This window comes from Globicephala melas, chromosome 16 (assembly GCF_963455315.2).
Source record: "Globicephala melas chromosome 16, mGloMel1.2, whole genome shotgun sequence".
In the NCBI taxonomy this organism is placed as follows: domain Eukaryota; kingdom Metazoa; phylum Chordata; class Mammalia; order Artiodactyla; family Delphinidae; genus Globicephala; species Globicephala melas.
In genome coordinates, this window is record NC_083329.1 from 76,999,421 (window position 1) to 77,015,699 (window position 16,279).

The 16,279-nt window shown below is 36.3% G+C and overlaps 1 protein-coding gene across 3 annotated transcripts in view; it reads left to right on the forward strand.

Annotated features, from left to right (window-relative positions):
• Positions 1 to 209: 209 nt before the first annotated feature.
• Positions 210 to 16,279, forward strand: part of HEATR1 (HEAT repeat containing 1) — a 50,011-nt gene continuing 33,941 nt past the window's right edge. Inside the window, exons 1-16 of one of the 3 annotated variants that reach the window (XM_030839485.2) lie at positions 210 to 317; positions 620 to 793; positions 1,351 to 1,567; positions 3,408 to 3,549; positions 5,066 to 5,167; positions 5,609 to 5,749; positions 6,539 to 6,750; positions 6,906 to 7,039; positions 8,275 to 8,377; positions 9,277 to 9,387; positions 9,785 to 9,902; positions 10,994 to 11,101; positions 13,669 to 13,764; positions 14,206 to 14,294; positions 15,378 to 15,589; positions 15,928 to 16,049. In XM_030839485.2, coding sequence (XP_030695345.1) covers positions 652 to 793; positions 1,351 to 1,567; positions 3,408 to 3,549; positions 5,066 to 5,167; positions 5,609 to 5,749; positions 6,539 to 6,750; positions 6,906 to 7,039; positions 8,275 to 8,377; positions 9,277 to 9,387; positions 9,785 to 9,902; positions 10,994 to 11,101; positions 13,669 to 13,764; positions 14,206 to 14,294; positions 15,378 to 15,589; positions 15,928 to 16,049 — 2,049 coding nt within the window. In that variant the 5' untranslated portion in view covers positions 210 to 317; positions 620 to 651. Of the gene's footprint in view, positions 318 to 619; positions 794 to 1,350; positions 1,568 to 3,407; positions 3,550 to 5,065; positions 5,168 to 5,608; positions 5,750 to 6,282; positions 6,424 to 6,538; positions 6,751 to 6,905; positions 7,040 to 8,274; positions 8,378 to 9,276; positions 9,388 to 9,784; positions 9,903 to 10,993; positions 11,102 to 13,668; positions 13,765 to 14,205; positions 14,295 to 15,377; positions 15,590 to 15,927; positions 16,050 to 16,279 lie in introns of those variants that run through there. The other 2 variants (XM_060286846.1, XM_030839487.2) reach the window with 2 other exon arrangements.

Consider the following 16,279-nt stretch of genomic DNA (forward strand, 5'->3'; position numbering starts at 1 on the left):
ACACAAAAGACCCGCCCAGAAACTGAAACTTCCAGCCACAAGCCAAAAACGGACCACTAGCTCCCAGCTGGCGGACCGCAGATCCTGAGCCTGAAGTCCCGCGCGGCGGAGGGGCGGGGCTTCACTGCCTGGGGGCGGAGTCGCCTTTTTTTCATTCCGGCAAGCTTGTACCTCTTCACTTGCCGTAGTGCCTGAAACCGGAAGTTCGCCCGAGGAGTGGTCCACATTTCCGGGCGAGAGCTGGACTTATTGGTACCACGTGGGAGCTGCTGAGAAGATTCGTTGGGCTCTGAGTCCTGCCCGAAGTCGAGCTCCGGGTGAGCAGGAGCTGTGGGTCGGAGTGGTATACAGGGGAACGTAAGGTGCCCGCGGGTTTTCGAGTCTCCGCGGAGTCGGGGTTGAGAAACGTTCGGCGCGGCCCCCGGGGCTGTAATTAGCTGTTAACGCTGTTGCTTTAGTGTTTGCACCTCCGGCGTCCGCGAGTCCCTGGGCAGCAGGTGATGTGCCCGCGACCGCGTTGAGTACGGAGGAAAGTTGCTTGTACGTGAGACATTTGCTGCTTACTGTTAAGCCACCTTCTTAATTTTGTAGAGGCTTCTCACGGGGTTATGTTTCTTAGCCTGTGTGTTTAGAAATCCGCTGGCCTGAAAGATGACGTCCTTAGCTCAGCAGCTCCAACGACTCGCCCTCCCTCAAAGTGATCCCAGCCTCTTATCTAGAGATGAAGTTGCCTCTTTGTTGTTTGACCCCAAGGAAGCGGCCACCATCGACAGGGACACCGCCTTTGCCATTGGTGAGCTACCCTTTAACTTAGGAAAGCTCTGGGAAGCGTGTGTTTCCAGGATGTTGGTGTATTTTCTTGTTTTCTTTTCTGACCCGGTTTCTAACTTGCTAACCTCATTTACGTTGTTAAGGGGAAAGAGAATAACAAAAAGCCATGCGCTAGATACGTGAAATGTATATAGGCAGCGGCATCTGAATGTCACAGGTGATAAACAAGGTTGGGGGGTCGTCTAAGCTGTAGAAAGGAGGAACAGTCAAAAGGGGCGGGAGGCTGTGGCTGGAGGGTTGGGGAGGAGCCTTCCTAGGACTGGCCTAATTATTGTATTGAAATTGTATTGTATTGAAAAAAGAAAAAAGGCCCCCTGCCAGAAGGTACTTTCTGTTCTCCTAGTTGGTGAGATGAAATTTATTCTCTATGTTGGAAACTAGAAATCTATGTTTGGGACTGTATTACAGATTATATATGCTAAAAGAATTCAGAGAGTTTTAGGCGAAAATAACACTGTAAAAGAGGGGTGAGATGAGTTTGCTCACAAAGAATTGTTAAATAAAGTGGCCTTTTCCTAGGATGCACTGGCCTGGAAGAGCTGCTTGGTATCGATCCTTCCTTTGAGCGTTTTGAAGCACCGTTGTTCAGCCAGCTAGCAAAAACCTTGGAGCGGAGCGTTCAGACCAAGGCAGTGAACAAACAGCTGGATGAAAACATTTCATTATTTCTTATCCACCTATCTCCTTACTTCCTGCTGAAGCCGGCACAGAAGTGTCTGGAGTGGTTGATCCACAGGTAGCAAATGGAATTACGGAAATAATTATGGGCTAATAACATTGATTTTTTTAAATTTAAAGTTTAAAGTTGAAAAATCAGGTGTATTGAGATTAACACAATTTGTATTGGGTGAGGTAAGCATGCCCTTCTACTGTTGAACTCATTTCTGTTGATACTAAGAAGTAGAACTACTGAAGATCTTGAGTAAATAGCCTCATTAGTTCTGAGGGGCTTGTGTCAGTTTGCCGTTACAAATTGTTACTGCATGTTTGGGGCAAAGAGTGTTATTAAACTTCTTGCCAAAATAACAACAAAAAAAAAGGTTTGGGAAGAGGGTAAGAGTATTCTCTAAAATACCATAACTTAAGAAAAACAATAATAGCTAATATGTATTGAACATTTGTACACCAGGCCTTCTGGTAAGCACTTTGTGTGCATTATCTCAGCGCTCACGACATTCCTGTGGGGAGATGCTTCTCTTATCCCCATTTTACAGTTGAAAAGACAGGTGTAGCAGAGTTAAGTTGGCTGAGTCACATGACTGGTAAGCAGAGATGCAAATTTTGTTTCCAAGGTCTGATCTTTACTTTGGAAATTGTCTCAGTAAGTTTATTCAGTTTATTTTCTCATTTATTTGTATTACATTGGTATTACATCATAGTTGACACATTTTAATTTTTTCTCCTATGTATGTTTTAAAAGTAGAAAGGCTTCCACTTCATTAATTAGAGGCATGGGGGTAAGGGAAGCCAGTGAATCATTGAGAAAACATAAGTGTAACCTGGGTCTTCTCATTATCGTATCATTAGATTCATCAGACAAAAAAAAAGAATCAAACCTGTACTATTTCCCTCTGTCTTCTAGCATTTAATTTACCGCAAATAGATCGTTACTGTAAGGAGTACTTTTTGCATTTGGTTTTGCATTTATTAATTCAGGTAACTTATTTATTTAGCAAACAGTAAGTTCAATACAAGGATGAATAGGCTGCCCTTTCTTACTATTTTGAAAGAAATGCCACTATAAGGGTGTATACAAAGTTTGGGGCATGTGGTGCTGCCTGAAGTAGTTGAGGAAAGCTTCATGGAGAAAGTGATGTCTTGGCTAGTACTAAAGCCATATTATAGAACTAATAAAAGGCAAGGGGTGTGGTGCTGTAAGAAAGGTACAGGTGAAAGGATAGGAGAGTTTAGACAGATGTAAGAGGGATCACCTGGCTGGGAGAATTAAGAAAAGCATCTTGAAAAAGAATGCATTTGAGCTAGATCTTAAAGACTAGACAGGATGTAATGGATCTGACAGAGTTAATAAATCTGTTTTACGTTATTAGGGTGGCGTGACCAATACCAAGTTTTGTAAAGTTCATGTACAAATTAAATATGGTTGTAATTTGATCTTTTTGTTTTATTCAGAGAAGATAATATGATTTTCTTTATAATTAGTCTTCTGGTTTTAGGATTATGATAGTTAGGTGAGGTGAGGAAACTAAGCTGTGGAAGGTGAACTTTGGAGCATGGAGAGAAGCTGAGTGTTGCTGCCTACTTGACCAGTTCGGTTTTCTGTTGGTTTGACTGCAATGATCCCAAAGTCACGTTAATGTAATAATGGATTTGAAAAAAAGTTGAGAGACAGTGAATGGATGTCAATTTTGATAGTGAATATTTTAAAATGCTACTGCATGAGAATTGGCAAACCCTGTTGAGTACTTTCATGCCTATGCTTTAAGCGAGCTGTACCTTGCTTATAGTTGTATGGTTGCTTTAAGTGGGTTTAGCTCATTGATACACCGTTTGGACATGTAAGGACATCACGCTTGTAAGTTTTGTGTCAGTTAGAAGTGTTTGCTTTTTTCCCCCAGGTTCCACATCCATCTTTATAATCAGGATAGCCTCATTGCCTGTGTTCTCCCATACCACGAGACAAGAATATTTGTGCGGGTTATACAGCTTCTAAAAATTAATAATTCAAAGCACAAGTGGTTCTGGTTATTGCCAATTAAGGTATGATTGTTGAATGACATGTATCTATAATCATTGCAAACCTTCATTAAAGGTATAATTTGGAAAAAATTAAGTCTTTGGTGCTCCTGAGAGTAGACCAAGTATTACCTCCATCACTTGTATTTCCTAACTTCCAGTTGAAACTGTTATGAATAATAGCTGGCTTTCATTTAGTACCTGATATCAGGATAGGCAATTTGTATTATCTTGGATTCTCACAAAATTCTGTTTTTACAGATGAGGACAGGTTCAGAGAATTAAGTTACTTGCCAAAGTTCATGTAACTCTAAAGTGGCAGAGTTGGGATTTGAATCCAGATCTGATTATAAAGCTTGTCTTTCCACTATACCGTGCTGTCTGGCATTTTAAATTTTGGAACTGAGAAGCTTAAAACAAGTTAGAGGTGAAGAAATGCATAAAATACTTACAAAAATTAAAGGGGTAAGGATAACTTGAAGGACTTTGGAAATTATTAAAGTTGTGAAGAAGATGGTAGAAAATTAATTTATAGATGAATAATAGGATGGTTGTCTTACAGGATAGCTCTGGCTGAGATCAGATAGCATGATTTTGTAGTAAAACAACTGACTTGCCATTATCACTTTGTTTGCATCTATAGTAGAGGAAAGTAGATGTATGTTGTTAGCAAGAGTTTTACTGAATGTTGAGCACGGCGATTCCGGCCAGCAGGAGGGCAAATGGGGATGAAAGTAGGTTAATAGGCTGGGCCTGTGGAATGAGTTAACTTGATGGGTGATGACAGGAGGTCCATGGTCAGAATTAGTAAAAAGAAAGGGAATGGGAATTTTTAATTAGAAGAAAAATTTAAGTGTTTGAATGTAAAGCACTTGAACTTAAAGAATGTTCAAGAAGAGAAGGCCAACCTAAAATAAAGCTTCTTAATCCAACTACTCGACGTTCACTCTGCTAATAACATCAAAATTATTTTTCCCCTAGTCTACATACAGACCCTGCTGTTCTCTAGGCACACTTGTTTCAGGTATCCAAACCCCCCTTACCTATTAAAGTTCACTTCAAATTATTTTTTCATTGATTTATTCAAAATTTATTGAGCACTAATACATGCCATGCACAGTGCTAGGCAGTGGGAAGAGCAGTATAAGTTGACCGTGCTCCTCTCTGTTTCTATTACTAGTGTTATTGTGAAGCAGTGACAGAACCATAGCACATTGGCTCAAAAACCAAATTTAACCAGTAGAGTTACTAAGAATCTAGAGAATCCAATTTAGATAAATACATATCAAAATGCAACACGTGATAAGTAAGCGTTTTTCACTGAGTACATCCACACTCATTGCTTGGCCTTCTCTTGAATTTCTAAAGTTTGCACAATTTTATGTGTTAATTTCATCTTTACCAACAGCGATAAGGAAAGACTATATTTCGTATTTATGAACTGCAGCAGTTTGAAGCTGTTACTTTGGTAGGTACTTTAAAAATAATGATGAGTTGATGAATGTCTTAAGTAATAGCTGGTCCTTTCTGTCTGTAATAGCAATCTGGAGTGCCCTTAGCTAAGGGAACTTTGGTTACCCACTGCTACAAAGATCTCGGATTCATGGATTTCATTTGTAGTCTGGTGACAAAATCCGTGAAGGTGAGTAGTAAATTGTTTCATGAATATATAATTCCATTAGCAGGTTGCTTCCTCTTCATACAGAAAACAAATGAAGACCTTCTCTAAAATGGTGGGACTTTGAAGAAGTGCCCTTTTTTTAAAGGATCTGCTGTTTTGGAGCATGAGCAGTGATCAGTCTTTCATCAGCAAAGCTGTTTTTCTACAAAAATAAATTATTCTCTTCCTGGCCAGATTCTATTTACAGTGACTGTTTAAACAAAGACACGGTCTAAAAATGTCAGGAAGGTTGTTCATTCTTGGCATATTTCATTGAACTGTTAGATGTGTTTATGTAATGTTACATATGGTAAAATTAAAGTGTCAGCCTGAAGTAGTTGAGGAGAGCTGTAAATATTTTTATACTTTCATCTGATTGGCCTTTCACTCTTAAAACTGTGTGTGGTTTGTGGTTTTTTCCAGGTTTTTGCTGAGTATCCTGGGAGCTCAGCTCAGTTGAGGGTGCTCTTAACTTTCTATGCTTCTACCATCGTGTCTGCTCTGGTGACCGCCGAGGACTTATCCGACAATATAGTCGCCAAGCTGTTCCCATATGTTCAAAAGGTTGGCCCTGCTCATGTGTAAAGTAGATTTTTTTGTACCTGAAGGAATTTTCTTGCTTTTGAAAATTTCACGTAGACATCAGTGTTTTCACATTGACAATTTATTTCAGGTGGTTAATGAGATTTAATTTATAGGTAAAAAATATGACTTCTTAAAAACTTACCAGAGTGGGATCTTAGGGCTCCTTAGGGATGAATGTTGGCTGTTTGGCCCTGCCATCTTCTCCCAGATCTGTTTTCTTAGTAGTCATGTTACCTCAGCGGAAAGAGAACGGATTAGAAAATCTCTTCAGGGCAGAGGCTCTCTTACCATTCCGTTTGCATTGACTTCTGCTTCTCAGTGTTTCTTCTCCCCAAGTACCTCTTTGCGTCCCACCGTCCCAGATTCCCGATGGAGGAACTGCTTTGCTTCCCACCAGTGTCCCAGAATTATTGTCTTTAATTAGGCACTGTTTTGTTCCTGATTGAAGTCTCCCTTACACAGGTGGATGTTTTCATATAAAAGAAGACTCCTTGGCTCCTCTTAGGATGTGTTGTGGAGGTTTGAGTTGGGAGACCTTCTGAGATCCCTTCTGTCATTCAAGAGACTTGTCTCATTTCCATGTCCCCTCAGGAAAAGGGGCCAACATCTTGATTTTTCACTTCCGAGGAGCGTTGACTCTCAGTGTGTGTTAGGTTGTATTAATCTCTAATTTATGACGTTTCCAATTTGTCAAAGTAAAGTAACATTTTAAGTAGGATACAATAACACAGTTTGTCATTTTTCCCTTATATTTTAAAATATATTTAGGGATTGAAATCATCTTTACCAGATTACAGAGCGGCAACATACATGATAATATGTCAGATTTCGGTGAAAGTGACCATGGAAGATACCTTCGTCAATTCCTTGGCTTCACAGATCATCAAAACACTGACCAGAATTCCCTCTCTGATCAAGGATGGATTGGGGTGCTTGATAGTGCTCCTGCAGAGACAGAAGCCAGAGAGCCTGGGGAAAAAGTACGTATAATTGAATTGGCAATGATAATAATTACAAGTGAATGGAGTTATTTTGAATAGTTTTTTTTCATAAGATAAATTTTACACTATTTTTAAAAATTGCCATTCATTGTCTAACTTGTGAAGTCAACATCTTATGTCTTGCTTCTTCAAAGGCCATTTCCTCACTTATGTACTGTTCCTGATCTTATTACACTACTTCACGGGATTTCTGAAACATATGACATCAGTCCTCTTCTGCGTTACATGCTTCCCCATCTGGTTGTCTCCATTGTTAATCATGTTACAGGTATGTGGTTTTACACGTTGTGTCCAGAAACTTCCTTTCTCAGATGCGATTCTCTTAAAATAGGAACCATATCCTTGTTAATATCTTTAAGATATTTAGAGTTTCTGCTAATTTTTTTTGTGTAATGTATCTGTTTTTATGAATAGAGAAATGTTTGAGGTGGGGAGCAGGTTTAAAGGAAATCCTTGTTAAATGAGTAATATGCTCAGTTTTTTTTTTTTTTTAATATGTGTTCTCACACAGTCTCTACATGAAAAAGACTGGAATTATTTTAAAACAGAACACTACTCAGTACAACTTTCCCTTCTCGTTTAGGTATTTAATGAACTTTAGTGATTCATTTACAATAAATATCCAGTTGCCAAAACAGTTTTTCTCCCTTGAGTCATTGAAAATACAAGATCAAGAAAATCTCATGCATGAAAAATTCAAATTTTAAAAAAGCTCGAAAGTTAATTAGAAGGTGATTATTTGCATTATACGTGTTTCACCCTTCAATAAATATAGAAAGACAAGGAAGAAATACTTGGTCCTGTTGCTACTGGACTAAGAAAGACTAAGAAAGTCATTTCTAAAGTTATATCCATTTATTGGAAAATAAGATTTGCTTAACTCCATCTCAGTTTAAACGTGAGTTTCAGAAACATGACTAGCACGAATGAAAGTGTACTTTTCCTGTTCTGATGGTGATGAGTAATGAAGCCAGGGCTCACGTTCATTCATAAATGTGGAATGGAAGATGACAGCTCTTGGTTCGGTAAGGAGGCTTTGAGATGAAGTTTAGCCTGTATTCAGGATAGTTTATTGAGATGTAGATTCAGATCCCAGCTTCACCGCTTGTAGTGTGGCCTGGGGAAAGACTATATTCTTTGGACTTCTGTTTCATTCACGAGAGAGGCAAGATAGTACTTGTTTTTTATATTTTTATTTATTTATTTTTACATCTTTATTGGAGTATAATTGCTTTACGATGGATAGTACTTGTTTTTAAAAAATGTAGAGAATTTCAGGTAAAGGATAAGTGAGGGTAATGTATACAAAAGTGGTTTGAAAAGATATAAATGACTAAACAGGTGAAGTACACTTTTGAAAATAGGTAAAAAGCTGGATGTCGTTATATATATATGTTTTAAAGTTATTCCTGTAGAAAGATTTTCTGCTGTAAAAAAACTTAATAGCATACACATGTGGGAAAAGTTTTCCCCAATCAGTTTTAATTTGTTGTATATGCTTAGGGGAAGAAACTGAAGAGATGGATGGTCAAATCTATAGGAGACTCTTAGAAGCCATACTTACAAATATATACCTGAAGAACAACTTAGACCATTTGTTGGCTAGGTAAGCTGTTACTTTTGACATGCTTTTGATTTGTATTTTTGTGGCTTAGTATACTTTTGAGGGTTGGCTAACAGTTTTCCAGTATCCCTTTATAATGTATTTCTTGCTTTGTCCATGCCATTTCATCTAATTATAAGTACTTAGTCCAATAATTGTGGCAACAGAAAATGTAATTTCTCTTGTTTGTCTTTAGTGCTTATATGTGGTCATGGAAAGTTAATAGTGAAACTAAATTTGGGTTATACTACATGTAATTTGTGGTGGTTTAAAATTTCCTAGTACTAAGTGGACCAAAATGCCTGAAACAATACATCACAGTTGGTAATCAGTAAATATCCATTAGAAACTTAATATTGAGGGTTGGCATGAAGTAAAGATAGTTCAGCCTCCTGTTTTCTTTTCTTATTTGAAGGGCAACTCGATGCATTGAAAAGAATGTAGTCATGGTGGTCAGATGTAGGTTTAAATCTTACCGCCTCCGGCTAGTAGAATAGTAAGTTCTGACAGTCAGGCTGCGTGGATCTCGGTTTGCCGTTGGGCAGGTACCTATCTGGTGGGCGTGTCATTTGTGTCTCTTGCTCCCGTAGTTGGCTTGTGAATTCAGTGAGGTTAAATATGCAAAGTACTGTTGAGAGCTTGGCTCTGGACTCAGACAGGGGTGGAAAACCTGCTCTACTTTTTATGGCTCAGTAGGGCTCACTGAGTATTGCCTCTTGTTGCTGTTCTTGTTTGACCTCAGGCAAATTATAAGACTTCTTAGTCTGCGTTTTTGTATCTGTAAAGTGAGTCTAATTTCTATCTTGTAGATGTCTGACAGAATATTTCTAAAGTACCTAGAACGTAGTAGGTATTCAATAAATAGTAACTGTCATGTCTGCGTTATTTGTTTTGTTCTGCAGCCTTCTTTTTGAGGAGTATATTTCCTACAGCTCACAGGAAGAAATCGATTCTAATAAAGTATCTTTGCTTAATGAGCAGTTTCTTCCACTTATCAGACTTGTAGAAAGCAGGTGAGTTGTGTGTGTGTTTGTGCCCTTCTTAATGTGTACGTCTTGTTTTATAAAGAGATGATTCACAGGTCACAACTTAATATGGTGAATGAATTGTAAAGATACTGTTCTCCTTTTCAGGAAGGGACAGTTATAGGATTTAAATATATTTGAAATATAAGGGAAAATAGGGGTTGTGTGGGGACTATGGAGAGTATAATTTTTTTTATATAGACTTTCTGTTGTTGAAAGAGTCATAGTAACAAACTTGATCAATATCATTTAGTTTTATATGTTCCATTTGTCAAAAATTTAAGTCTCAATCTCAGTAATTTAAAAAATTACATATATTTTTTATACATATATGGTGTGTGTGGTTAATAACGAATAATGAACTAACTCTTTAATTTCATCCCAGATATCCCAAAACATTAGATGCCGTATTAGAGGAACGCCTAAAGGAAATTACAGACCTAAAAAAACAGGAGCTTTTTCACCAATTTATCTCTCTTTCTGCAAGTGGTGGAAAGTATCAGGTAACTTTTTTCAGGGGAATTATGACACTTACGGGTATTTGTGTGGTTAGTTGAAAAGCTCTGGAAGGAAATTTGCTACTTCACTTTTGTTTGGGAAGTTTCATAGAGAGAGAAGATTTTATACAGTTTGCCTAGTTAGCTGAAGTAAGACTCTGAGGCAGGAATTAAATAATTGGAGAAGGGTACAGTGAGTTTTAGATAACTGTGAACCTGATACTTATTTCTGGAAAAGCGTTTGGAAATTTTGTATATGATGCCCATCAGCAATCACCAAAAGATGGCCTAACATAAGTTTCTAGTGTTCCTTATCTTTCTCCTGTACCCTTATCTTCCCAGTGCAGAACCCACCAGCCACGTGTGGCTTTTTAAGTCATTGATTAGGAAAAGAGAAGTGGATTTTGTTTCATGATTATGTTAGAACTTCAGAAATTTTCTGGTGATTCGCCCTAAGTCTTTATACTAGAAGTTAGACATTTAAGTAGTTCTTATAATTAGCCTTGAAAATAAATGTTAGGAAGAGAAATATGATTGTTTGGGTTTTTCTCTTCCATAATTAGACTTTCGTCTTTCATGGTATTTCATTTCCAAAACCATATGTTGATAGACTTCCTTCGTAGTTTAATTATCAATACATAAATAAAGTAGTCACTAATTTGAGTGTCACTGTTACATCATTTAGATGAATTGCATTCTCTTCAGTGATCAATTTTTTTGATTTATATTTTCATTTAGGCACTAATACAGTGATTTATCTTAGGTGCTTTTCACCTTGGAATCAGATATATGCCGAATACAAAATTACTTCATAGAATTACTTCACTAATTTAAACTTACATGTAGACACAAGTATACATGAAATCGCAACATTCACAAAACAAATTTTTATCTGCTGTTACTCATACTATGTTCTGGAGACAAAGATTTTTGCTTTACTTTTTACTTTCAGTTTGGTGTACTTTTTGGTTTCTGAAATTAGATGGTTGTTACTGAATAAGTTGGGCAGCTCGGGGTGGTTTTCTCTGGTTCTTCTTGATCATGTGCTGCTCATATTGAATGGCGAGATCATGTGGTAATTGTGCTGAATCCTGTAGTTTTTAGCAGATTCTGATACCTCCTTGATGCTCAGTCTGAATCATCCACTTGCTCCTGTGAGACTTCTGGCCGTTAATCATCTGAAAAATGTCATGACAACATCAAAGGTTTGTGTCAGATAGCCTTCATTTGTGATGTTTTTACCCTTATGATGAGCAGTGTAATTCTAGAATAAGAAATTGAAGTTACCACCTAGAATCAATACTGTTTAATTATAGAGATAAGCCTAATAAAGAATATGGGCATTCACTGGACAAAGATTTAGGACCATACATGCCAGAAGCCACCATTTTAACCTGTATATGTTTCCACGTTGCAGATGATTAGGTTAGCTTTAGTTGAGAGTTTTTCAACCTGGGATTTATAGATTAATTTACAGAGGGTCATAAATTATCTGAGAATTTTTTAGTTTTGAAATTTGAATTTGATGGTCTTAAGTTTAACATGAGCGTGATAGCGTGATAGCTTTTGGAGCGTGATAGCTTTTGGAGCCCTGTTCATGATTTCGGTACCTGCCAGTTGCATTTGGCTTTAAAATTTTGGTGGCTCCTAATAGTAAGTACAGAAGCTGACTTAATTTGTAAATAAAGCCTTTAGAACAAAATGATATTTTACAAAGACTTTGCAGTGATTCAAATAGAGCAGTATTTTCCAAACTTTAGTCATTCAAGCAAATATTTTGCTGTATTAGCTGACCACTGATGTTATTATTTTTTTAAATTTTTCTTTAGTTTCTTTTAAATGGACTCATTTTTTCACATAGCTTTCTTTTTTTTAAATTGAGTTATGGTTGATTTACAATATTATATTTCAAGTGTACAACATAGTAATTCAGTATTTTTATAGATTATATACTTCATACAAAGTAAATACAAAATTTTGACTATATTCCCTGTGCTATGCATTATATCCTTGTAACTTAATTTATACCTAGTAGTTTATACTTCTTTATCCTCTTCGTCTTTTTCATAGCTTTTAAAATCATGCGTTTGAAGTGCTAATTGTATGTACATTTTACTGTAGGTAATACAGTTTGAAATAAGAATGTTCATCTGTTAATATCTAAAATCATCTCATGTACTACCGTTTGCATATTTGGAAAATTTCTAGACTAGATAAAAATGCTACCAGAGTTTAGTTTCTCCATAGCACATAGTAGTACAAACACACTGAACTCTAAACTTGTGTCATGACCATTAAAACCAGATTCATATTACAAGTAGAATTTAATTTCAGCTAATCGTAATTACCATGTTAAGTTTATTTAATTTTAAATTTTACTGTTTTTTCTTTAGTTTTTTTACTTTTCAATTGGTAATTTTAAAATATTTTTGTTCTCTTATATTTTTAAAGAGTTATACATAATTTTTAAAATGGTAGACGTATTCAAATTTGAAAAATATTGCTTGACTTGATTCATTTCTGATCTGGTACAAATTATGTTTCTTTCATAGATTGCTGGTAGGTTTGTCTCATTGATTTGTTGGATAATTAAACTCAGTGAATACTGTTCTTTGTTGTAATAGGAAGATTTCAGCGCCTAGAATAAAAAGCGAGATTCCTGGAATCTCTTAATATTCTTGAAGCCATTCTTAGCCTTCCTGCTTTTACTCTTAATCCCGTCCTACCCTGTCCTCCTCTGGATTTGTTAGTTTTTTCAGTGAAGGGCAGTGTATACATTCAACTTACAGGCTTTAGTATTGTAATTGCAGTTAATGTCTGTCTTTGCATGCTTTGATTTCCTTTTCCCTTCACTGTTAATGTCTGGACATAGGTTCTGTTCTGTTCTCAAATTCCAGATTGAGCTATTTGGCTACTTGTTAGCTTTTGAGAAAATTTTGGCATTTGGCATTAAACTTCGACTTCAGTTTTATGAATTTTAGGGATTTTACTTTTTGTCTCCCAATGTTCCGACATAAATTATTTCTGTGGGATTATTTACTTGTTTTCTTTCTTTTCACCACCTACAGGTAGGGATATATTCAGTTTGGTTAGCAGTCTTATTTTTCTGTTATTGTGAATGATTTTATGCTTTATTTTCTTTGTTACTTAAAAGAAAAATATGAACTTTTGGGGGCAGACTGCACTGTCATCAGCACTTATCATCCTTGTAAAAACCTTGAAAATTAAAAGCTAACTTTTAACACTGCTTATTATGTCTAAAGTACTGTTTTAAGTATTGATATGTATTATTTGATCCTGTAACAACCCTTTGAGGTAGGTATTATTATTAGCCCTATTTTATAGATGAGAATAATGAGACCTAGGAAGGTTATGTAACTTGCTCAAGGTCGCACAGCTAGTAAGTGGTGGAACTGGGATTTAAACTTAGACATTCTGGTTCTTTAGTTTGTGCTCTCCCAAAATCTAGGTTCTCATTTTAACAAGATGAACTCTTTAATGCAGAATTGTATTTTAATTGCACATCTTATTATATTTTCAATGGAAACTGGAAAGAGTTTGTACCAAACAATTATTCATCTAAAAAGGACTTCTAGAGTTTGCCTAGTTCAACGCAAGTGTGCTTAGTTTTGAATTCGCATCTGGGGCAGCAGAACCTGTGTTCCTTAACTGGAATTTTGGAGTGCTTTTCACAAAACCATACTTTCTTTCTAATGTAAAGTCTTCAGAGGTTTTAGCAACAACTAAATTAATATTTTTTTCTATTGCTCAGGAGAGTATCGATGAGTCTTTCATTAAAGAAGCTATTTTAACCCGATTAGGTGATGATAACATAGATGTTGTCTTGTCAGCTATAAGTGCATTTGAGGTGAGTGAATTTGTTGTTCATTGATATGCATGTTTTGTTTGTAAATTTTTACTTACCCTTCTCACATGAATCTCTGCTCTAGGCAGCAGCGTATTTGGAAATTATTCTTTCACTGGAAATTTGTTCTGTTGAGCGCACAGACTTAAGCCTGGTTGGGGAAAGCACATGGGAGTAATTAGGTCATACAACTTTATATATTTGGAAGTTCTTTTAAAAAGGAAAAGTGCTTTGTGAGTTTTTACCAGTAGTAAACACGTAGGGATCCTGGGAAATTGGATCCTGAATGGCACTTTTGCGAAATTGCTCTCATAGAACTTTTAAATTATACTGGAATTCTTGGGAGATAAATTCTTTATAATTCATAATTTTTTTAAGTTCGTTTAACAAGCACCATATTTGAAGCAAGCAAAAATTTACTTACGGGTATTTTTTTCTCTCTAGATTTTCAAACAACGGTTTAGTTCAGAAGTGACAGTTTCAAATCTCCTGAATCTCTTTCAAAGAGCAGAACTTTCAAAAAATAAGGGATGGTATGTATTTGTATCTCCTCATACAAATAAATTAATGAAATTCTTTTCTTTTTAATATATTTATTTATTTATTTATATTTGCCTGCGTTGGGTCTTCGTTGATGGGCGCAGGCTTTCTCTAGTTTTAGCGAGTGGGCTTCTCATTGCGGTGGCTTGTTTTGTTGCGGAGCACGGGCTCTGGGCGCACGGACTCACTCGTTGTGGCTCGCGGGCTCTAGAGCGCAGGCTCAGTAGCTGTGGCGCACGGGCTTAGTTGCTTCACGGCACATGGGATCTTCCCGGACCAGGGATTGAACCCGTGTCCCCTGCATTGGCAGGTGGATTCTTAACCACTGCGCCACTAGGGAAGTGCCTGAAATTCTTATATTAAGTTCACTTTTATTTGGGTTTGTATGGATTTGTTGTAACATTCTCTATGTTTGAAATTTTTCTTAATAAAATGGAAAAAGAAGTGTATAATGTATGATATAATACTGAGATCTGGGAAGTAGGATGGGAAGGAGCTTTAATTTTTTACTTCATATAATGTATTTCTATTTTACAAGGATAATATATTATACTTTATAATTAAAACAGTTACAAATATATTAAGTAAAAAATAAGCTCAGAATCACATGATACCTTCTGTAATGTTTTGATGAGCTTTTGTTATTTCATTTTTGGCACCTAAGCTTTTTGCATGGAAAAGTGACTAAGCTCCTTAGAGGATGAGAGCATGTCTTACAGATTTTTGTGTCCTATTTAGTTCTTAGCATATAGTATGTGTTCAGATAATATTTTTTGAACTGATGAGTGAATCTCTGCTTTCTAGTGGAGTTGAGATGTATAGTGTGATACGTTTTATGTTATAGTTAACCTAATGATTTCTCAAAAAGAAAGATTTGACAGAGTTGGTTTAAAATTAATGTCCCAAACAACTCCTTTGTTAGCATGGATTTTAAGTGTTATCTTGATGTTTCTCAATAATGTGTTTGGTAAAGAGACTAGGATGGTGTCAGTTGAGCTGGAAAAATGTAACGATGACTTTTTGCTGAACTGAAGTCTCTAATGTGTCTCAACCAAATGTGTTTATGTATCTTTTAGGTACAATGTGCTTGAGATAGCAGCAGACATACTAATTAAAGCAGAGATACTGAGTGAAAATGATCAGTTGTCGAATCAGGTGGTGGTGCACCTGCTGCCATTTATGGTCATCAACAATGATGATATGGAATCTGCTGAGATGAAAATGGCTATATATTTATCAAAATCAGGAATTTGCTCTCTGCATCCTTTATTAAGAGGCTGGAAAGAAGGTAAGAAATTCAGTTGCTTTTTAGAAAAAGTGAACAGGTGACACTTTAAAAAAAGATAACCATAATTAAAAATTGGCAGTGATTGTTATTTGAAATTGTTCATTGTGTTACATGCCAGCAAGATATTTTAAAATTTTTGCTAATATGGAAAGTATACAGTGAAAAGGACACTGACCCACTGAAGAATTCGTAATTTTATGAAAAGAAAAATAAAAAGCAAACCTTCGTAGGAAAGTTGTAAAACTTTTGCCTAAATTCATTACTTGACATGATATTTAGGTGAGTGTTAGTAACATAAGGGCCCTCTGGTGTTCAATTCCTTTTTCTTTTTTAAACAGCTCTTGAAAATGTGATTAAAAGCACAAAGTCAGGAGAACTAATTGGTGTAGCAAATCAGAAGATGATTGAGTTGCTGGCTGACAATATAAATTCAGGGGATCCCTCTTCAATGTTAAAGATGGTAGGTATGTTGTCGAAGTCAACCCCCTGGGTTTCCTTCTCATAATCTTATTGGATCCTCAGTGATTGCTTTACTAGATTCTTCTAGTTATTTTAAAATAACTTTTCCATTCTTGAGTACTTTGTTTTGTTTTAAAAACATAGTGTTTAGTATATTTTGCAGATTGTTTGAAATCCTTAACATTTTATGTAATTTATTTCATCCTGGTTGTATATTGGACAGTAGGAATA